At 33.4% G+C, this 23,034-nt stretch overlaps 2 protein-coding genes across 3 annotated transcripts; both read right to left on the minus strand.

The window, feature by feature from the left end:
- Positions 1-527: 527 nt before the first annotated feature.
- Positions 528-2,844, minus strand: LOC18044857 (2-phytyl-1,4-beta-naphthoquinone methyltransferase, chloroplastic). Of its 2 annotated transcripts, none has more exons than XM_024186022.1 (8): positions 2,686-2,844; positions 2,542-2,606; positions 2,326-2,416; positions 2,071-2,159; positions 1,742-1,875; positions 1,582-1,643; positions 1,231-1,330; positions 528-817 (listed from the first exon to the last, which is right to left on the minus strand). In XM_024186022.1, exons 1-8 carry the CDS (start codon positions 2,815-2,817, stop codon positions 780-782), a joined length of 711 nt encoding a protein of 236 aa, XP_024041790.1. In that variant the 5' UTR covers positions 2,818-2,844; the 3' UTR covers positions 528-779. The 2 variants fall into 2 exon arrangements, with proteins under 2 accessions (XP_024041790.1, XP_006438317.1); XM_006438254.2 differs by having other exon boundaries at positions 528-822.
- A 1,993-nt stretch (positions 2,845-4,837) lies between these two features.
- LOC18044859 (homeobox protein knotted-1-like 6) lies at positions 4,838-21,719 on the minus strand. The gene is made up of 6 exons (XM_006438256.2): positions 21,680-21,719; positions 12,095-12,457; positions 11,358-11,477; positions 11,133-11,271; positions 5,290-5,528; positions 4,838-5,122 (listed from the first exon to the last, which is right to left on the minus strand). Exons 2-6 carry the CDS (start codon positions 12,425-12,427, stop codon positions 4,964-4,966), a joined length of 990 nt encoding a protein of 329 aa, XP_006438319.2. The 5' UTR covers positions 12,428-12,457; positions 21,680-21,719; the 3' UTR covers positions 4,838-4,963.
- Between the last annotated feature and the right edge of the window lie 1,315 nt (positions 21,720-23,034).

Below are 23,034 nucleotides of genomic sequence, written 5' to 3' on the forward strand. Positions count from 1 at the left end.
TTGCGAGTGGTTAATCTCAATTTGGTTGCTATAAGCGTTGGCTCATCCAACACTTGATGTGCAGGATTAAAAAGATTGAGTGTTGGTTCGTGACAACTAGTTTACCTTTCCATGGTAGAGTCCGATCCTCATACTAATCATTTTTCACCTTGAATAGAACATAGATGATGATTTAGCATGAGGGCTTCATTCATTAATTTCATTTTTTTAGAATATTGCCAGACAATTTTAGCTGCTAGGTAAAATATAATCACTTATATTGCACCATGTGCCTATTAAAAATTATTAATTCGAATAATAGGTATATTCTACATTGGTCCCGGATTAAAGATCAATGTAAAGCACGATTTATATTGAGTCTAAATTAATGTAAACTCTGTGATTCCATTGTTGAATTATCATGATTTGGATTAGTGAAGAATTTTAAGAACCTTCACTATGAAAATTGATGGTTCTTATTAATGTGATCCTCTTAATTGTATCTATGTTTAGAGTAAAAATGACTGAAAAGAAATGAGGACAAAGCATACAATCAAATTAATCTTTTTTGCAAAATAGTTGGAAAGTTGGGGAAAAACAAACCTAATAGTATACATTTCAGAATTCAACACTCTAACAGTAGGGAACCTTAAATAATTGCAGGCTTCTAGCCTTTGGAAAATAAAAGAGAAAGGAGAGATTCGTCTTCAACCTGCTGGAGAATGCCAAACACGACATATATTTACCGTGTGGCTACCAAGTTGCCCATTAGACCTCCACTTAACTCGTAATGTTTGGCTCTAGAAAATCCTATTTCCAAAGCAAGTTTCTCCAAGTCCTTCCCTGCATCAGAAGAACACTACTGTAAGCAGATAGAAGGGAAATCATAGTGGCAATGTAACAAACTGGATACTCATTGATTCATCCAACTAAGAAACAATGTACTGTAATTGACAAGAAAGCTTACAGCAAACAATTTTTGAAGCTTCAAACTTAAAGTTTCTAGAGGACTTCTTGAAACTTAAAGTGTTGGGTTTCTTCAAACTTAAAGTTTCTAGAGGACTTCTTGAAACTTAAAGTGTTGGGTTTCCACCACAAGAAATGCTATTAAATACCCCATGTATTTTAATAATCAGAGGATTTCTATTTGAGTCTTATTGCTAACAACGTGTTTATATCGACTGATTATTCTACAACCAATCAAATAAAAACAATCATATTTCACCATAAGTTTAGTGATAGGCTACCAACCGGTTAAAAATTCTCTGATAGAACTCTTCAGATATTGGTACTCCTCAGCAAGACCATAGCCAGATGCCACTGGCACTACAACATTGTCGATCATCCATTCCTTGAGGGGGAAAATGAAAAAAGAATAAACAAATAACTTGAAATGTTTGCATCTGATATATAACTACAAGAGCACCATATCCAACCACCATAAAGATCAAAAGAAATTATTAGAATAACAACATTCAATAATAAGTGTAAACGATAGACCATAAATTTCCATCTCAAATCAGAAAGAGAGTGAAAATCAACATTTTAAAGGGCACGTGTCATCAAGGTCATTTTTATTGAGTGGTCATTTTTATTGAGTACCTGAATTGCGGTAGTAAATGGTTGAGTGCTTTTATTGAAATCAAGGACCGAAATTCTAGAGCCTGAACATCCAATGAAGAATGTAAAATTTTGATCATGCATCTGTTTTAATTGGATAATTTTTTTTTAAATTCACGTACAGAGGGAGACTAGACAATACCCGGTTTTAGAACTCGGAAACTCTCCTCTAAAGCTTTACGTTTATCTACCACATTTCGTAGTCCATATCCCATGGTAATGGCATCAAAGAAGCAATCAGAAAAAGGCAAATCAAGAGCATCACCTTCTACCCACCTAGATGCAAGCAGAAAATTACTTCCTTTGGAGAGCTACCAAAACCAGACACTACTAACAGAAATAAAATTTTGAAGTTCCAGATGCAATTATCAACTCAAAGAAAAATGGGCATGAAATATGTTTTTTCTTATATTAGAAAGTTATAAAAAGGGTGATTGAATGCCTTTAACAACTGGATTTACCAATGCTCACTCTATTTTCTCGTAGCAAGCCTTTGAAACTAAGTCTTGCCGAGATGAAGCCATTGACAGTTGGTTCTTGGAGAAATCAAGACCTATCACCTGAAAATCACGATCCGGAAAAGATAAATCAGAAAGTGATTATAGAGTAAACAAGAATATGCAAAATGCATAATTCACTAGAAAAGAAAACACGTGTTTTTATATAAGGCATTTCCGTCTCCACCAGAGGATTAAGAGAAATAAAGGATTGCCAGAGAAGAGAAACCTTGCCCTGAGACCCAACTTGCTCAGACAAAAGAAATGACAAATCACCACTTCCGCAACACACATCCAACACATTGTCTCCAGTTTTTGCACTGTCCCAAAAACCCAATATTCACATAAAAAAATTAAAACAATAAACAATTATAGTAACAAAAACAAAAACAAAAACAAAAAAAAGAAGAAGAAAAAAAGGAGAAAAGGGATAATAGATATATACCCACTCCAGGAAACAGCCATTCGTTTCCATATTCGATGCTGACCGAAACTCAACAGATCATTCAACTGTAATTTCAAGGAAAAAACATAGCATATAATAATTGTTGCAAACAAGGAAAAAGCAAAGGGAGTGAGGTTAGCTGACGTTATCGTAGACAGGAGCAATGCGGCTAAAGAGCTCCTGTCGCTCGCTAGAGCATCGAACGCGCCCGTAACTGAACCTGAACTGGCTTCTACTTGTTGATGAAAATGGAAGACACAGCTGAAGCGAAGCCATCCCTCTCACTTCACGCCTCGCTCTATCCGTTTCCTCTGCACTGCCAAATGCCAATATTATATTACATTGTATAATATTAGTCTGTGGCCACATTTGATTGGCCCATTGACGTTGATGCTACATACTCACCTTACCCGTTCTAGGCTGGACCATTCCATTCTATTGTGGGCTCAGTCCGGTCTTTATAGAACTAAAGCCTAGCCCGACTTTTATACAATTTTAATTTATATAATTGAAAAAATATGTACATTATTGACTCACAACATCTGAGTCCCCCAAATTTCATTGCTTTCACAAATAGGCTAAATACTTGTTTAGTTTCTATTCTTTGATTTAAGTCTGCTTAGTTTTTATATTTTGAAAAGAGTAATGATATAGTCACAAACTCTTATATAAATTTATTTTGTACAAACTGATATAGCATGATAAAATTGGTTGAATTAAATATCACTTAGCACACATGATTTATTTATATTATTTTATATTTTCATTCAACCAATGAATTAATGTCACATTAATTTGTACAAAATAAATTTATATAAGAGTTTGTGGTTGTATCATCACTCTTAAAAATATCTTAAAATACTCTTGTTGTTAAATATATGACACTCATACACTTACTTTTTCATTTCCTTTTACAACAATACCGTTGTAACAATATTCTTATCTTTTTGAGAATATAAATGAAAAGAAAAAATTTATTAAATTTACCAAATTAACCTTAAAAATAAGAAAAGAAAAAAAATTATTAATTTGTCAAATAACCTTAAAAATTAAATTAAAATTTTGTATGTTAATATTTTATGTTTATGATTAATTTGATACATTATTTTTTTTTTCAACATAACCATTAGTAAAATTGTTGTAAGGATATTAAATATTGCTATAATTTTACAGATATTAATTAATTTATAAATAAATTGTTAGCAAGATCATTGCACAAGTATAAAAAATTAGTAGCTCTTTCATACTGATATTTATTGATTAATTTGCTAATTAAATTTTATCTAAAAATTAATAATGTCAAGAATATTATTACAAAGGTATTACTATAAAACTAAAGAAAAAAATAAGGGTAAAAATATAATGTATTTAACTACAAAGATATTTTAAGATAATTTTTAAAACATAAGAAACGAAATGAATACTTAAATTAAAATATAAAAAAACTAAACAAAAATTTATCTTCACAAATACGAACATACTTGTACTATTTTGTACAAAGTGAATCATCCACTGGACTGACTCATTTGAATATGACCGAGTACCCTTTAGCGTTATGTTAAAAAGAACAATAATGGAAGGAAGATTCAACTTTCAACGGCTGCTTCCACCATTTCCAGCAGCCATGATTGTGATGGAGCCGTGGGTGTGCAAGTTGTATCCCATCCCTTGCTTTTGATATAATTAAAGTCTAGACGCTAAGACTTCAATTAGATTAGAGTATAAAGTTGTTGATCGTGACATAAATAATTGGATTAAGAATCCTAGCTGTAGATAACCAAGAATCAGATTTTCAAAGGTTGGCTTTTCTAATAGAGAAAGAGCCGCACAAAAATATGTAAGCATATCAGAATTTAAATTTAAGAGAACCTCATTCCTTTCCCTGTATTCTTTTTCGGTTTCTTAAAGTAGGTTATTTCCTTGCATGCTTTTTATTAGCATGATTAGATTTAGTTCACACATTCTAGACTTTTAATCCGCATCTCAGTGGGCAAAGGCAGAAGTTACGCAGAATCTCTTTTGATTTATTAGGAGACAGACAGAACATTCCAGCATTATATTTATATAAATTATCAATGCTACTGGATACCGGTTGAAGTGCTAAATGGAAAAACATAAAGTAGAAAGTAGAAATATTCCAATTTCTTACCCTTGATTGTCGGGGAAACCAATCGTGGCCTATGATGTCCTACGTTTGTCATGACCATGCATCCAAACTAAATACGTAACAATTTCATCATGAATGTTGATCGATTGAAAATGTACGTGCAGTGAGCAAAATACGATAATTTTCCCTTTAAATAATCAAAATGTGCATTTTCAGTATCAGTGTAAAGTTCGCATATTAGAAATATACAAGAAGCCAACACAAGCGTTAGTTTATCAGATTGATGCAACTGGGAATTTACATGCAGATTGAAATTCAATCGTCGGTAAACAATGGCCCAGAAAGGTTGTCCATTACGGCAAAGTGCATGTTCTCCGATGGTTTCCAGTGACGCTTGCGTTGATTTATAAACCAATTATTGATTTGCTTCTGATCTAGTCCCGTTGATTCAGCCAGTTGAAGCTTATCAGCTTCCTGCAAATACAACAGGATCTAAATTATGTGAAGCTTCATAACTCAAAATGGGATAATTCTAGTATGTAGTATACTGAAAAGAACCTCAAATGAAACACTTGCAGGCACAGGGCGGCCTTACAGCAAGAAGCGAGATTCAAGACCAATTTAAAAGTAAATAGATTTACCGTCGGGTATGGCCATTTATAGTGAGCATTCCACCAGTCAAGCAGTGTTTGCCGTGATTCTTTTGGCAGCTTTCCTTTCTTCTTCTTCTTCGAGAACTCCAGCTTCAAGGAACCAATGTGACTGCCAAACTTACGTAAAAGCTTATCTTTAAGATGTCGATCTTCATCCCTTGCTTCTGCATCTTGCGCCTCTGTCTCCGCACCGCTATACTCCTCGTCGGACGACGCGGCACCGTCCTCTGTCCAGATAAAATTTATTAATTCCTCAGCTTATTCTCATATATAAGTTCACATCATTCTTTTTAACCAAAAAATAAAGTTACGCGGGAATATGTAAATTATCAATTAAGGAAAAAAATACTAATTCGAATTGGTCCATGAAATTAAATAATTACTGGTATTGGAAAATTTCAATCCCGTGCATCCCTCACTGGGATTAATAATAAATTCAAAGACTCTTTCCAATTAGAGGATGATGGTCAAATTGATCACAAAAGCTAAGCCAAGCGGCAAAAGGTAGATACAAACACATCATCTAGCAATGACATAAAATGAAAAGTAAGAGATAGAGGGACAGAATAATAGGGTGAAAAATGGCCAATAAAAGTGGAGGGACCGGGACGCAAAAAAATGAATTGAAGGCCGAAGGTCAGAGAACAGTGAGGACCGTGAAAAAAGGAGCACATGTGGCAAATGGAACGCAGAAAGCCCAGTGAGTAGTAATGTCGATTGTCAGTCAAGACACTTGAGTTGACATGACGACCGTACGGCCATCACGAATAAATTTTAGACGCAGAAGAAGAAACAGTACTTGCAACATTAATAACGCCCGCCAGCCGCGCTCCAACCGCAGACCAACCACAGGCCCCCCCTCATGTACCGCCCAGTGGCCACACCCCAGCAAATCTTGCAATAATAATAATAATAATACTAAGGTGATCTTATTCCTTGTTTTCCAAAACAACTCCATTACTGTAACCCAATATAATTGATATTGCCCAGCATAGACAGTAGACTCTCAGAACCCAAATATGCTAATGACCCAACCACCACCACATTCATCAAATGGACCAAATGACTTTCATATTATCTGAATTTTTGAGATATCGACCGAGCCCTGGTTTCAACCCTCTTCTCTTGTGCTCATAGGGTATATGGCTTTCTAATATTTGTCAAGATACAAATACAATAAATAATAGCCCATTTAACCAAAGCCCATCATTGAGGGCACAGGCAGGTTCTGAGTCCCACCGAAGAGGGAAGAATATTCCCCTAATTGGATAGTTGTAGTCTTGTAGACATCTGTCCAACAAATAAATATAGATAGAAATTATATATGCTTAAGTATTTGTTAAACAAACATGTTTTAAAATAATAAAAATATGTATAAATTTAAACTGTCTGATAATAATAATATTAATCTAAGGTTAGTCTCTCCAATTCAATTAGAGAAAGCACTGTAGGGAATGGGGTATGAACAGCGAAAGGGGCGCAACAACAAGATCCATAGGGAGTGAATGAGTGGGCCAAAGGAAAGCAGGTTGATGGGCAAATTGAACCAAAAAGAGGCCAGTATTATGAATAAACAGGAGGGACCCCACACCATACTGAGCAGTGATCAGACACGTGTGAGTGGCCATAATGAAAAGCACGAAGACACACCCACCAATAAAAACAGGGAACAAATCACAGGCACCAAATCAGTAAGCTCCTCAGTACTGATTGTAAAGACTGGCGAGGTGAATGAATGAATCAATAACTGAAAGTTTAACATTTTTACTTGGTCTAAAAATGCTGAACCTCAGCGGGAACTGCGGGGGTCCATGTGACGTCCGGCCACCCGCTCTACCCGGGGTTCCCCCGCATTAAAAAGTCACTTTATTATATTACTAATCAAGCTTTTAGTGGTTTGCCCCTTCAAACTCCGGTCAAAGGCTTGCCAAATTCCGGACTTTTCCTCTTGAAACTTGTTCAACCAAAACCCGTGTTATCACATGGCCTGTTAATTCTGAAAACGTCAAGCCAGCCCCTTCTGGAAAAGCGGAACAAATCTAATAACCTGATTCGATACAAGCTAGGCACTGAGAAAACCAAAAATAAATACTCTGACGTAATAAATGATACCGCCAAGGTCTAACAGACACTGAGCTATATTTACTATGCACCCATGACATTTTTTTTAATTACTGATTTTTATAATCAGAGACCTACTACAAAGACCAACTAGATCATTCATATGTTATAATGCTGTCTGATTTCTATATTCATAATGAATCTATGTATCTACTGCCATCATATTTTAGGGGATAAACTACCCTCACTACATTACTAGAAGGGAGACACTGGAGTGCCAAAATTGGGACTTGAATCACTTCCCTCCATGCTTGGAAGAGTGACGTGCCAACTGAACATAGACACAGTTAACCAATTGCGTCTTCAAAAGAAACTAAAAATTATCAGCTAGGAATCCGGCCAAAAAGCTTAAATTCATCCAAAGCAACAATGATATACATGCTAACAAACTGATCTAGAGGCCAAGTTTCTACATGTGGGAGTAATTAACAACATTAAATCTAAAGAGGAAATGTAAAACGAACACAGCGGCTTGCTGTACCATTATTATATGCAAACTGTATATGACAATTTCATACAACTAGATATCCTAAACTCTTTTCATTTATACAATGTTTTTGTTGCAAGTCACTGATGGAAGTGGCATAAATTTTAATTAAAAAATTGAAATGAAATGACAGCATTGCTTGACATTTAAGATCAAAGTCTCCATGAAACAAAATAAAACCAAAAAGAGGTATCGAATAAAACACAGGCATTGCATATGCCATGCAGGATTACTAGCCAAAAATGAAGTGAACTACCGTGTGCTTTTTCTACCTTAAAGATAAGACCAATCCATCCATAATGATCTGGAACTAAAATGACGAGCATGAGCTAACAGAAACATTAATCAAGAACAAGCACCACTAAATTATCCTAGAATACAGAAACTTTATTAATAAACAAAATGATCAGAGGCCAGCAAAGACGCAAAAGGATTATGTGGACAGAACCAAATCATCAAATACAAATAGCAGCCTGTCCCTAGCACATATAGACACCTTAATCCGGCCACATGAATTTATGCCAATTTAATGTAAATGTCCCAAGTGGATATCTGCAATGGCGGCATGCTTAAAGAATCTTAGAAGCCTTTTCTTCTTTAATTAAGTTAAATATAAAATCTTCTTTTGGCAAAAGATTATTAAGGTGAACCCACTTAAGCACAGGAGAAACAAAGAGAATATTAGACTAATTAAAAATGTTAATAACATTGATCACTTAAAAGGTAATGTGTACTTTCACACTGAAAAACTATATCTGCAAACCATTACCAGCCAAAGTACTGTGATCTGCAACTATTTTTTATGCAAACAACAACTACAATTAATCATATGGAAGGCTGCTGTGCCCATGCCATTTGCATGACTTCCACTCCATAGCAAATGGAGACAACAGCAGCTTCTCTCTGACATGTTATTTACTAAAAAGGAACAAATCAATGCTACATCACTATATATATATCTTATAGTCCTTAAAGGAACTAGTAAAGCAAAAGCATAATCAACAAATGTGATTTGTACTAAGCCTAACTTGTTCTCAGCTATCATATATATATAATGGATGGAAAGCTGCATTGACTTGAAAAAAGGAATTTGAGAAATCAACAAAAGATTCAAATTTTAAGAAAGCCAAAAGGCAGCACTCATCAACATACCATTAAACACCAAAACGTGTTCTTTATTTAGAAAGCCATGATCTAAGATCATGTGATAAGAAAGATGTGTATGCGAATCTAGAGTGGTGGATGATGAGGATGCCAGATGTTAAAGAACAACTATATCTACTTAGCATAATTAACTATTTAATTACAATTCTAAATTCAAAACAAATTTCAAGAAGATCTGAGAGGCAATAGTACCTTAGCGGCAGACAAAGCAGTCAGCCTCAGACAATTCCCGATGCCCATTTCTCATCTACCACTACATCTATGTTGGAACTTGAATCCTTTAAAGCAAGGATCAGACATCATTACAGGCCATGCCTTGCCTTTAAGTTTGACAACCTATTTATTTTATGTAAGACAGGTTCAAAGCATACATGTTGATCCAGTACATGAATCAAAAATTTTTCTTTAATCATTTTCAAATAGAAGGAAAAAAGAAATGTCATCAACTGAACTTACTAACTTGAATTCCATTTCGGCACAAGTTATGTTTGATCTTAAGAAGGAAAAATTTCAAGTCCCTATTTACTGTCAAATCTTAACCTTTTCATGAAGCATCTACCTAATGAATTTTAAGCCTGATGCATAGAATGATTTCAACTCAAATTCCTTTCAACACAAGACCGCAAGGTTATCATTTTATTGGAACTTCCTGGTTAATTTTTTAGAAGGATTTGTTAATTTAGATTTAGATTCAAGCATGTTAGCATACTATCTATCCAGCTGCCAAAATAATATTTTTCTTCCAAATTATTTAGCAATGACAATTAACTCTCCTATTGCACGAGAGCCAAACCCTATTTCTTCTAAGTCAAAGACCTCACAAGAAACCAAATTAAAAAAATTATCAACAAATGAAAATATATTTGCTTTTCCACTCAAAACAAATTTCATCTTCACATGACTGACATTATAACTTTTCAAGTTCATGAGAGGAGTGGAATAAGTTATCCAAACCAAACCAAGCATCCTAAAAAAATATTCTACAATCATACTGAAAAAAGGCAGTAAATGGTATGAATTTCACACCAAGTTCCCATGTTAAAAGCATGACATATTTTATGCTGAAAAAGCCAAAGAATGAGAAAGATATTCTTACTAAAATATTAATCTGTAAAAACTAAACTTGGGAAAATCCATAAATACTAAACTTGGTAAGTTAAGAAGAGAACTTGTTACTGTAAGAAGCTTTTGCCTAGAACTTCTCTAGCAATTTTGTGTTTTAAAGAAAGAAAAAAACCCAAGGTCACACTATTCAAACAATCAAAAAAACTATTTATTATGTCATCACTGAAATCTGAAACGTCAAAATCAGATTTTCTTAACACAAAGTTTCACTTCAAGCAAAGAGAAAAGGGAATTAAAAGAAAACAAACATAAGAAACAAGATCATGAAGGCCAAAAAGAAAAACACTGTTACAAGGTCCATTACTGCAGAAACCTTGACCAATTTATGCTTACCCTTTCATGTATAAACAAGAAAGAGAGATAATAATAAGATATATACAATCATAACCACTGGAACCATACACAAAATAAACCACGCGAATGAAGGTGGAGAGAGAAGTAGTCACTAATCTAAGACTAGGGGTCTCTTTCATTCATATCTAGGGTTTTTGTTTTTAATATGCCTGTGCACACTCAAATGATATACATGAAACCCTTTCGTTATTCTTTGAGTATTCCTATAGTTCTCATAAATACAATTAGTTTAGTGGCTACTTTGAACTTTAAACTTAGACTAGCCACTGCAGCAATGGTACTTTGTCGCTATGCTATGGTGAGCCATGATCACACGCACAAACACACAAGAAATTTGCCTGCTGGTCTCAGCGATGTCATTGTTTCTTTCGGTTTTAGGCACACATTTGTGTAAGCTGTGCAGATATAATGCCACTCCCCGCAGAGTAAAAATAATAAAAACAATACTGTATATAGCGCAAAAATCAATGAGTCTTTAGCTTAGGGAAAAAAAGGGAGGTTCCTTTAAAACAAACAACCACTAAACTTGAGAACTGAGTGAGAGGGAGAGAAAGAGGGGGAAAGAGAGAGAGAGACTGACCAGAAAGGCTTCTAACGGAGGCGGTGGTGGTGCAGAGATTGCGAAGCTGCAATTCAACTTTGTTCAAAAAGGTGGTCGCTTCATCAAAAGGCCTTGCGAGATCAGATTTATACTTCGCCAACATGTCGCAGTAAGTTTCCTTGTAATAGAAAAGCACAGAAGCAAAATTTAGAGATGACAAAACTCGGATAATTTAATTGAAGATTTAAAAAAGCAATGTTAAACCATGAATTCGTCAAGCTCAGGATCGGCTCCAAAGCACGTGGGCACCGTGTCTCGTCTATAAAGATCCTTCTCGCGCCGAATTTCATCTAACAGATAAGCTATTTCCGGAGGAGCTCCTACCTAAAAACCCAAAAATGGAGAAAAAAAAAAATTAAGCATCCAAGTAATAAGCAAAATGGAGCTTCATTTCACAGCAAAATTTAACTCAAAATTAACTTGCTTCACCACCAAAATCTGTTTTCCGGAAGAAAGAAAAGAGAAAAAAGAATGTTGGACATTTTACACAAGGCAAAAGCAAAGAAAAAAAGAAAAATCTTGGATCCTGGAGATCAAAGACATGGAAACCAGAAAAAAAAAAAAGAACAGAAAAAAAGAGAGAGAGAAAAGAAAAGAAAAAAGAAGAAAAAATCCTCCACAAAGCACGCAGGTAAAAAGCTCAAAGTCCGAGCAAACTGAAACTGTTGTGTGAACAGAAAAGTTTCTGTTTAACCCTCAGAAAAAAAATTAAACGCTTATTCATTCATTCATTAGGTTGGGAATTAAAAGCACAAAGCAAAAGAAAAGAGTACTTCAATTTTCCTCTTCTAGCTAGCCAGCTACCTCCTGCAGTACTCACTGACACATAAAATAAATGACTTTAATCCATTAAGCAATTACCAGCCAGTTTTGCACCAGACTATGTAACAAAATAAAAAGAGTACTCTTTGTTTTAAGAAAAAGGAAATTATTTATTTTACCTTCTGGCAATCTATATAAGCCTCAAGGAGTCTCGGGTAACATGGGTGTGAGGCGATTTTGGCTTTGATGACAGTGGACACATCTTCCACCTCTGGTGGTTGAATCTCTTGAGGATGAGGATGAGGATGAGGAGTACTACTAATTGGAGCGGCAGCCTCAGATATTGCAGAGGCAGCAGCAGATAGTAACTCATCGGATCCAAACGTGGGAATCCGACCCGGGTAAACAAGAGGACTGCTTGAGTAATCATATTCATGCGAAGTAGGAAATACCAGATTCTCCCAGCAGCTGCCCTTATCACCAGTCGAGTTAAATCCGCACATTTCATCCATGAATATGAATGGATTGTTCTTCTACGAAAACTAGAAAAAAAAAAAAAAAAACAACACCAACAGCCCGATGATAATCGCTGAAGCTGCTTACAGCTACTAATATGATATATGGGGATGGGGTTAGAGCCAAAGAGTAGCAACACTTGCTAACACGTACTACAATGGTTGACAACAACAACAAAAACAATAATAATAGTTTTCTCTTTTTATTGTTTTTATCAGAAAGTTTGGATTTGCTGGAATTGGAGTGACAGAGAAGAACTGATAGTGGTCTTGGGGACTGTGATTTTTGGCAAAAAAAACCGAGAACCAAATGCTGTACTGAAGCTGTGAGCCTCTCTATAGCTGCAAACTGCGCCTCTTTTGTTCTCTACTTATGTTTTTCATTTCCTTTGGTTTGTGTTTACAATTATAATAATTATGAATTTGAAGATTGGATTGGTTGATTATATTTTATTGTAAATAGATTGTTGGTAACTAGTAAGTGAAAGATTAAAGAAAAGTCCCGCAAGTCTACGCTAAGTCATGTACCAGTACCACACGAGTTGGGCTTCTTTTTTTTTAAAAATGGATGTCTCATTTATGACAAACAGGTAAGGTACCATTACCCAACTTGCGTACGTGAAACACCACATCTCTGAATGATTTTTATAAGAATTAATTCCTTGTTTTACTTATCCTTTTTCTTTTTTTTCCCTTCTTTGATGAATAAAATATGATAATTGATGTTGTTTTATCTGCCTAATGGTATAGAGAGAACAAATAAAGAAATCGTCACATCGAAGCTCTTTGGTTAATAATCATTAGGGTAAACACTCTTTTCCTATGCTGAAATGAATGAGTTCGAAGTTTTCAGTAAACAATTATTCTTTCTTGTATATATTTATTCGTAAATGTGAGAAAGATTTCAATTGTATTTGTACGTAAAATCTTTAAGCTATGCTCAGTTATTAAATTCTATGGTATAGGGTAGGATCATTATTTGATATTTGAAGTATCCCCATCCACTAAATTGCTCTAAAATAAGATTCTGAGAATATATTCACCATCTTAATTAATACAATTATGAAACTAACCATAATGAAATGAGATACGATATCAAAGTAATCATAATATAATATATAAACGACACAGGAATGAAACAATATCTAGTTATCACCAAAAAAAAAAAAATGAACAAGGACTCGTTGATTTAAGAAATTACACATACAAATAGATTTTAACTTAAAAAAAGGAAAAGAGAAAAGGAATAGTAAGGATTTCTCATATTAAAAGTTTGCTAATTCTACTAAAACCCAAATCAGCATAATGATTCTAGGTCATTTTATAAGCGATTTAAATGGCTAAAAGTGAGCAAACATACTTTATAAAATTTCAAATCTTCGTAAATAAACTAAAACATCTCTTAATTTAAATTAGCTGTGAATAAGATATATGCACATGAAAAAAAGAAATCCGTGCCTAAATATTAACTCGATTCCTATTCATTTTTATCAATCTATATATATATATATATATATATTGATTAATATCCTCCACACATGCCAAGAAGACCTACGTAACTCATGTTTCCTAGACCTAGTGACAGTGTGTGGCATTGCCTCCTCCTCCCCAATCAAATTTTATCATAAATTATTTTTCTATCGCTTCAAGGTAAGCTTTTTTTGCATCTTGTTGTACGTCTTTGGTTGGTGGGTTCAAATCTTTCTAAAAGCGATTATTAAGGTTGTTATAGAGCTCTCGAGACATTCGTTTCGAAATTAATCTTGCAAAAATTAAAATATGAATAATAAAAAGAAACACCTATCACAACTCAATTTGACAGAGGCCACCTTTGCAGTCTAGTCTAATAATAATAATTTTTATTTTTTATTTTTTGGCTCCCCAACGATGATCATAACGCTTCTAATTAATTATCACACATGCCAATTAACGGTTATTGAAAATTTTACCCGGCAGCATCATAAAAATATACGGAGAGTAGAGTAGTAGACGTATTCCTTAAATAGTTGTAGGGTATATATATGCAAATAAAAAAACTTGGATGGTAACATGATAAAATTTTATAGCTCCTCTCCAATTTTATAGCTATCTGTCTATCAATATTTCAAAAAAAAAAAAAAAATTTATGGGGAACACAGTAAATTTTCAATGGCTTTTTTCTTTTCTTTTTTTAACTAAAAGGTGAATTGGTGGCAAATTGAATCCAGGAAAGTGCGGTTTAAGTTTAAGACCTTACACGAAAATGGAAATATTTTTAAGATCCACGAAAGTTTGTTCATTACCTACAAGACTAGCCACGTCTTGATACCGTGGCTGACACAAATTCTGGTTCTAGCTATCGAATAGGTCCGACACTAGTTTTAGTCATATATCTCATTCGTTGATTAAACTGAAAGCTGCAGTATGGTGCGCCCGGGCCAGCTCTTGAAAATATTTTTTAGGCCCTATGTTCGTATGATCATCAAAGCATCTTTCCTATAATAACAATAAGAGTATGAATATGTTGGAATTACTCTAAAATAGAGCACTCCTTCGTAATTACATTATTAAAATTATAATAATTTTTTTATTATTTATTATTTTACGTGTGTAGTTAAGATTCGTATTTTATAATAAATTCGTATTCTACAATAGATCAGTTCCAACATACCTATAGTTTATTAATAAAATTAATAATATATGTTAATATGATAAAAAAATATTAAAATTTATTTTTATTTAGCCAGATTAAAGTAATTTTTGTAATTTCGCACAGCAAGCAGCAAAGTAGCCACACGCCAGGCGTAAATTTTCCAGTAAATACTAAATACTGTCCAAAAAAAACAAAAACAAAAAACAGTAAATGATGAAACTATATCCCATCGCCTATCTAAACGCGACGACTTTTCTACCAGACTTACTGAGAAGGCAACCCAAAACGTTAAGCAATTTAGGCCGTAGATAAATAAAATTGTACTTAGATCGTACGGTGAAAACTTAATAAAATCGTGTTCTAGCGCCACGCGCCCTAGCTGTTATTCTCCAAACCAAAATATAACGTGATTGGTCGACATAATCACGTGTGGGACTCACATGCTGGAAGATGCCAAAAGCATACAATAAATAACAGTTTACGCAAGTCTTCTTTTTGTCATAAATATAATAAAAAAAAATTAGGCAAGTGGGTTTACGTAATCTTGAGTTGTGGGGCGGCAATTTAGATCAAGATTCATTAATTCAATTAAATGGATTTGAGTTTAAAACAATTAATTGAAGCTCCACCCTTCATTTTCCTTTTCACTTGAATTTGAAGACTTATTTCTTCATTACCCCAAATGAAAGCCAAACCAAACACTCCCAAAAATTAGATCAATGCTCTCTCATCCTAAATTTTCCGACAAGCTTCATTTCTCTTGGCTATGGCAGTGACAAGGTCTTGAATAGCTACACTTGTGACTAATTCGACCGTCAATTTCATCCTTCCTTACGCCTTTGAGTTTCTTCAGCTACTTGTTTTTTATTGTATTTGTTTTTAGCTTGGATCTAGTTGTAATGAATTGATTTTGTTGATTAGATTGTAAATGAATTTAGGAGAATCCATTCGATTCTTTATTTATTGTTTTATTTATTATTTTAATTTAATTTTGCATAATAAATAAATTAAACAAATTATAAATGAATTTTTATTTATAAAATGAATCAGATCCGGATTTTATTGAATTTTGATTTGATTCGTTTAGAATTCGACTCAAATTGGATTCACCAATTTGTTTTGCCACCCTTAATCTCGACTGTTTGTTACAATAGCTCTAATATTATTATCTTTTTCAACTCTTTTGGCATTATTATTATTATTACATATATCTTCAAAATGAATATACAATTAGGGATGGCAAAATTACCCGTTAACCCACAAACTTGCCCTCAAAAACCTACTTGCTAGGGGTTACATATGGGTTTAGTATTAGAAAAAATATGTCGGACCTTAAGTACCTGCCAACTTGCATTCTATATCTTAATTATATACATAACGTTTTGATTCCTTAGCCTAATATGAATGACCTAAATCATCTACATTTGCCCTCCGCAAAATCAACAATGGAGCTAGCAAGTGCACAACCCATCCCCCTGTCATAAGCTTTTAATAACTATAAATTTGATAATCTTCAAATTTAATATTACTGATATTTTATTTTAATTGATTGATTATGTTTGTTTTACTTTAATGACTTGAATTTGATGAATGCTTACTAAAGTTGGGTTTTGATTTGTTTAATTGATTATTAACAATAGTTGTACAAAATTTACTTTTTAATTGATAATACTTGTACATTGATTAAAAGATGAAGTAAGGGGTTAATATTAGTGATGATGATTTGATTACAACAAAAATATTTTGTGTATTTATTTTAATGTTGAATTTTTAATTTCTTATTTACACCTAGAATTTAATATTATATGCGGATTTTTAGGCTATTGTTATAGAAATATAGTTTGAATTATATAATTTAAATTTTTATATTATTAAAAAAATTTAATATTTATGATTTTAAATGATAAAACCTACGAAAAATCTGTTGTGGGTTGTGGGTGAATTTGATAATTGTTAAAACCCACAACAGTGGGTTTTTGCAGGTTGCAAGCGAGTTTGATAATTTAAAACTTTTGCGGGTGCAAGTAGGGGTGCACAAATGACTTGACCCAAATCAATTCGATCCGATCCGATCAAAAAATTTCAGATTCAGATCGAATTCGAATGAAGAGCTTAACCCGATCGGATCGGTTCAGGTCAAACTCGATCCGATCCGACAATATGAAGAAATAAAAGCACAAACAAACACAAAATTACCGATTCGACTATATCCGATCCTAAATAAATTCAGATCGGGTCAGATTATATGTTCAAGTTTAATTCGGGTTATATCTTCCCAACTCGATCAATCCAAAATCCAATCGGGTTGATCCAAACCCATATTTACCCACCCCTAAGTGCAGATTTAGTAATGACAAACGCACAGCGGGTGATGGCCATTGCCATCCCCATGTATATCTATAGGGAAATTTAATATATCATTCTTTTTAACTATAATATCTACAAATATATTTTAATCTAAAATTGATTGGGAGTCTAGACACGTCATATATCATAGTGCATTCGAAATATCTACGGACACAAAGATTTACTCCATAAATTTTGAGAAGATATCTATACTATATAAAGGAAATTATCCACTTGGAGGCTTTTCACCAGTGGCGTAGCCATATAGAAACAAGCAGGGGCAGCTGCCTCTGCAAGCTTTAATTTTTTTTTTTTTTTTAGGAAATACATTTGAAAATTCAACCAAAATTTTTATTGGCCTCAATAAAATTTTTAATTTATCCCCACCGATTTTGAATAAAATATAAAAATATAGGCTTAAAATTAAATTACCATTATTAAAATCACTTTAACCGAGTATGTTATATTAAAAAACTATTTAAAAGTACTTTATTAAAATTAAATTAAAAACAATTAAATTTACTGTGTGGATCTGAATTCTGACTAAGACACCGCATCTCACCATTGGGTTTGCAAACTCGCGAGTATAGTTGTGGCCTAATGTTCCGAGTTCCAACCACGTGTTCGTTTAATAGCTAGAACATACAGTGTATAAACTATGGCCTAATGGGTTGGTCTGGAATCAAGTGGAATCGACATCGCATAAATGTGCTAAATGCAGTAAATACACGTGGGAAAAAGAAAGTTGTGGAGTGTGTGATGGCCAATTCAAGTAATCATGTGCATTATTAAGACGACAACGCATTGGTTTTTATTTCTTAATAATAGTCATGGACTAATGGGCTGGATTACGGAGTTCGGGGGAAAAGGTAGACACTTTAATGTGGGAAAGGTGATTGATCCTCACGATTGACAAATTAAACATGGAAGGTGGTTTAATGCAAAGCCGACGACCGAAGTTTGGTTGCGGGACTCATAGATATCCTAATTGAAATTTAGTCATTTTCTATATAAATAGCGATGGCAAAATAACCCGCTCAAATCCATCGGCGAAAACCCGTCTGCTACCAGTAATTTTGTGGATTATGGGTGGATTTGGTATTTTAAACTTAAATCCACTACATGTTGCGGGTGAATTTAATATTGAGAAAAAATTCACTGAATACTAGCGCATCTATCATCTAACCCGCATTTTTTATTTTAATTATGTATATTTTTATTTTAATCACAAAAATTACATTAAATAAATTTAAGTTAAAGTTTATAATTCCTAAAACTAACTTATCTCATTTCAACATATATACAGGAAGCTTTTAATAAGTAGAAATTTAATAATTTTTATTACTAATATTTTATTTTACTTTAATTGATTTTGTTTGTTTTGCCTTAACGATAATTGTATAAAATCTACTTGTTAATATTATCAATAATACTTGTATATTAATTAAAAGATGAAGCAATGCATTGATATTAGTGATGATGATTTGCCTACAACGGAAACATTTTTTGTTAGATTAATATATTTTGTGTATTCTTTTAATTTAAAAATTTTAATTTTTTATTTACATTGATAAAATCTAGAATTGAATGTTGTTTGCGGATTTTTTAGGCTATTATTACATATTTATAGTTTGAATTATATAATTTTTATGTATTATTAAGAGTATTTTTTTATATTCGTGATTTTAAATGAGAAAACCCGCAAAAAATCCGCTGCGAGTTGCGGGTGGGTTTGGTAGTTGTTAAAACCCGCAGTGGACGAGTTTTTCCAAAAAAATAAAAACTTGCTGCGGATTGCGGGTAAGTTTGATAATTTAAAATTTTTTGCTGGTGCGGGTTTGGTAATAACAAACCCGTAAAGGGCGGTGCCATTGCCATCCCTATATATAAATTTAAAGTTTTCCACCCTTTTTTTAACACTAATATGTATACATAACCATTAAAATATTAATGATATTTATAATCAGAAAATCTACTAGAATTGTTCTAAATCAAATCTCTTATGAAAAGTTTAAATTGTTATTCTCACTGTTATATGAGTATATACTCTAAATTATGAGAGAAATCTACTGTAACTCAATTGTATAAATAATTGAGGAAATTGAGTCCCCATATGAGGACTCTCACCAATCGACCTTTAAGCGAGAGGCATTTTTGTCCCCTTAGATATATATATTTTTATGTCATGAGATTCTTAAATTGGTTGTTTCTCTATTCTCACCACCATGAAACTAAAATTTTTTATTTTGCCGCTGTACGAAGGAACTAAGTTTATTAAAAATGGGTCTTGTGAACTAATGATTCATCTTTATTGGGAAGAAGGATTAAGGTCATGGCAAAATAAGTTATCGTACTTAATGGCTAATTAATTTGTGGTTGATTTCTTAAATGCTATGTACCAACATACGGTGATAAATTTTCGAGTTAGTCGCTACCTTATTCTTGGGTCGAATATTATTATTAAAAAACAATTGAGGGTTTAATGTCATGTTTCGTATGGGATTCAAGTCCTTTTTCGTGAATTTTTTTTGCCAGATATTTAAAAGCATTTTGGATTCTTTTTAAACCTAAAATATCAAAAATCTGACATAGGTTTTGACGAATCACTGACTACAAGTGCATATTTTGGGAAAAAAATAAATAAAACACGTGTTCGGCAGGGTTGTTGTCACTAATTATAGGTTACCTAGGGGCTAGGGCTATTGGACGGAATTTACTAATCAAGTTTCTCTGATCTTGATTTCTTAGAAGCAATTTAGGTGAGTGCTTAAGTGCAGTAGATAGAAGTATAAAAATATTTAAATCAAAATCTTTCACTATCACATAAAAAAATCGTTACATAAAATACTTATAAGCTCATGTCATGAAACAATTTGAATAAGCAGTAAATTTGGGAATTAATTGTATTTTATACAGCTCTGTATTTGTTATTAACAAAAGGAAACTAAATTACTAAACTGTTTAACAACTTCTTCGTTAAGTTGGTAGACATTTCTTTGTCTTAATTCCTACGCTTGAGATTAGATTAGAAGCTTGAGTGTTTTCATGGGTATGACAGGTTTATTTGTTTATTATTTTGTTTTATTTAAGAATTTTTTTTAGATCCAATCACCATGAGTATGTGTTTTTTATTTCGTTTGGACTCTATTGTATTTTCTAATTAATGTAATTTAATCAAAAAAAGAAAAAAGCAAAAGAAGAAGAAGAAGAAGAAGAAGAAAACAACCTAATTTAAATCTAATAGATTGAAATCAATGATTTTTTTTTAATCTAATAGATAGATTAATAAGAAAAACTTTCTAACGAATCTAGTAGATTAATTTGCAAGTTCTTCTTATTATAAAATCCTGTAGAATCGGGAATCGGGCATTAAAGTAATAGATTAAATCGATCAATTGCACATTTTTATGTCAAAATTGATTTACATGATTATGTTTCATAGTTGCTGTGCTATGATCTTGAGCATTCTAAAACAGATTCTCTCCCTTTTTTTTTAGTGATTTTTTATTTAGGCAACCAAGGGAAAGACACTCTTAACAAAAAAATCATTCAATCAAGTCTCTTAAAATATTAGAAGAGCAATGATTAGACTGGGATAATGTTCCATCGTTCTATAATTGGTTTGTTTACTAACACACTCTATATAATACAATATCAATGACAATTATCGAACCCCTCGACCAAATAATGCTCTTTAAAGTTTACTCGGCTATGGGAATTTCAATGTGACTAATTAAAAATTTTACAATCGGGCCAAGTTATTAACCTATATGCCCCACTGGCCTGTGCCAGAACGTCCTGCACCCCCACCAGTTAATGCAATATGAGCGAGCTTTGAAAAGAATTTTCTCTGCAGATTGCTTGGTAGCCTGTGTCCTGGGGCATCGCATCGCTTTGCTTGTAAGTAACTGTTTGTGGTCTTATTGATTTGATATGATTGATTGATTGATTGACTCATCAAATTTTTTCTTGGGGTGTCATTTTGGTGAAAATTAACTGTCAAAAGCAAAACTAAAAGCCCTTTCCCATTGGAAAAAACAATAGTTTTGACCCATGAGGCCATCACAGTTTTACTGTACTACTCTCTATTTTCAATCTGTACCGTTAGATTATCCTCGAACCCCACAAATGCACGCTTATCAAGGTTACAAACCAAAGCTCAACTTAACACACACACACACACACACACACACACACACACACACACACACACACACACAGCAAGTACCCTAGCTAGCTATATAATTAACAGTGAAAAGTTTGAGACGTACCCGTGAAAGCAGCCAATGAACTTTATTTCCTTGCTGCTGCTGATATATTAGCTGAAGCTGTAGCTTATTTGCAAGTTCAGCAGAGGTTTGCATCAAAACCACACGCAGCACTTTACAGTTTACAGCGAATAGAGTGGGAAAAGGGTTAATGGGAAGTGGCAAATCCAATGAATATGGTGGCTATTTTAGTTCTCAGAATGAGGCTACACTTTTGCTTCAATATATCCCATCTATATATAGATATACAAATGCCACAAGAGTCAGTAACGTAACACTAACAGGCAACAGCTCCACTAGGTTAGTAGCTCTTTTATAGTTTTCAAAAAGTTTCGTGATTAGCTTTGATTAATTGGCAAACACAGACGCATAATTTCTAAAAAGAAGCCAACCCCAGATGGGGCTATAATGTACATGTGTGGTTTATTAATTATGTTATCATGGAGAATCCAATTTAACGACTGCAATTAAATGAACAAATTAAAAACCACTCTAATTAGCATGATTAATTTTAATTTAATTTAATTTAAATTGTTGCACTCTTCTTCTGTCAACTTCGCTGAGGTCTACTTATAGGCTATAAGCTAACGTTAGCGTCACAAGTGCACGTGTGCGTATTTGTATCCTATTACATATCTATCGTTAGAATCAATTTTGCAGAGCACGAATTAATCTGATGGTTGCTGTCTGTGCCTTGTGAAAGCAAAAGCATCATGTGGTCCATTTTACTCACGTTTCTTAATGCTTTATTTGATCACAAAAACGCCCCCAACAAGATTCGGCTCTAATACCGAATCCATTCAATTTCACTCCTTCCTTCTCTATATGATTTGTATCTGACGAACCTAACACTGTGGCATTATTTCCAATCAAATTCCGACACGTGTTCAATCTCGACATTTTGAATTTTGGGTTTTTTTTTTGTAACGATCGTCATTTAATCAAACGAGTAAGCTTGACAAAAAGCGAACCCTTCACAGCACCGGAATCTTATTAAATGGTGCATTTCGAGAAAGTTAATTGATAATTACGAGTCAAACATACATATACGTGGCACGAACCCATTTACTTGAAATGGAACAAAGTCATTTCAAGATATACCCAAATGAGATGATATAAATGTAGAGGTTCCAACTGACTTTGTAATGTAGCATTCAGCAAATATCACGATCGATCTTGAGCCACGTTTTTGAAAAAAAAAAAAAAAGGGCAAAAACCCTGGAAAGTTTTACGAAATTTAGCTAATTAATCATGAGATTAAAGATACCTAAAGCCGACAACATGTTTGTGCTTTCGTTGAAAATTTGGACATGTTTTGAATCAATTGGCTTATGAGGCCACGTAAAAATGCTTGTAGT

Source organism: Citrus clementina, unplaced genomic scaffold (assembly GCF_000493195.1).
Source record: "Citrus clementina cultivar Clemenules unplaced genomic scaffold, Citrus_clementina_v1.0 scaffold_4, whole genome shotgun sequence".
Classification (NCBI taxonomy): Eukaryota; Viridiplantae; Streptophyta; class Magnoliopsida; order Sapindales; family Rutaceae; genus Citrus; species Citrus x clementina.

Bases quoted from the DNA above. Each gene is read 5' to 3' on its own strand.
- LOC18044857 (XM_006438254.2), bottom strand. From the start codon at position 2,817: ATGGCTTCGCTTCAGCTGTGTCTTCCATTTTCATCAACAAGTAGAAGC. The intron at 2,607-2,685 runs GTCAGCTAACCT...TTGAAATTACAG, and splicing joins TTGCTCCTGTCTACGATAAC to TTGAATGATCTGTTGAGTTT. The intron at 1,876-2,070 runs GTGAGCATTGGT...GCTTGCATCTAG, and splicing joins GCTTGCTACGAGAAAATAGA to GTGGGTAGAAGGTGATGCTC.
- LOC18044859 (XM_006438256.2), bottom strand. From the start codon at position 12,427: ATGGATGAAATGTGCGGATTTAACTCGACTGGTGATAAGGGCAGCTGC. The intron at 11,272-11,357 runs GTTTAACATTGC...TTCTATTACAAG, and splicing joins CTGAGCTTGACGAATTCATG to GAAACTTACTGCGACATGTT. The intron at 5,123-5,289 runs GTAAATCTATTT...TTGTATTTGCAG, and splicing joins ATAAATGGCCATACCCGACG to GAAGCTGATAAGCTTCAACT.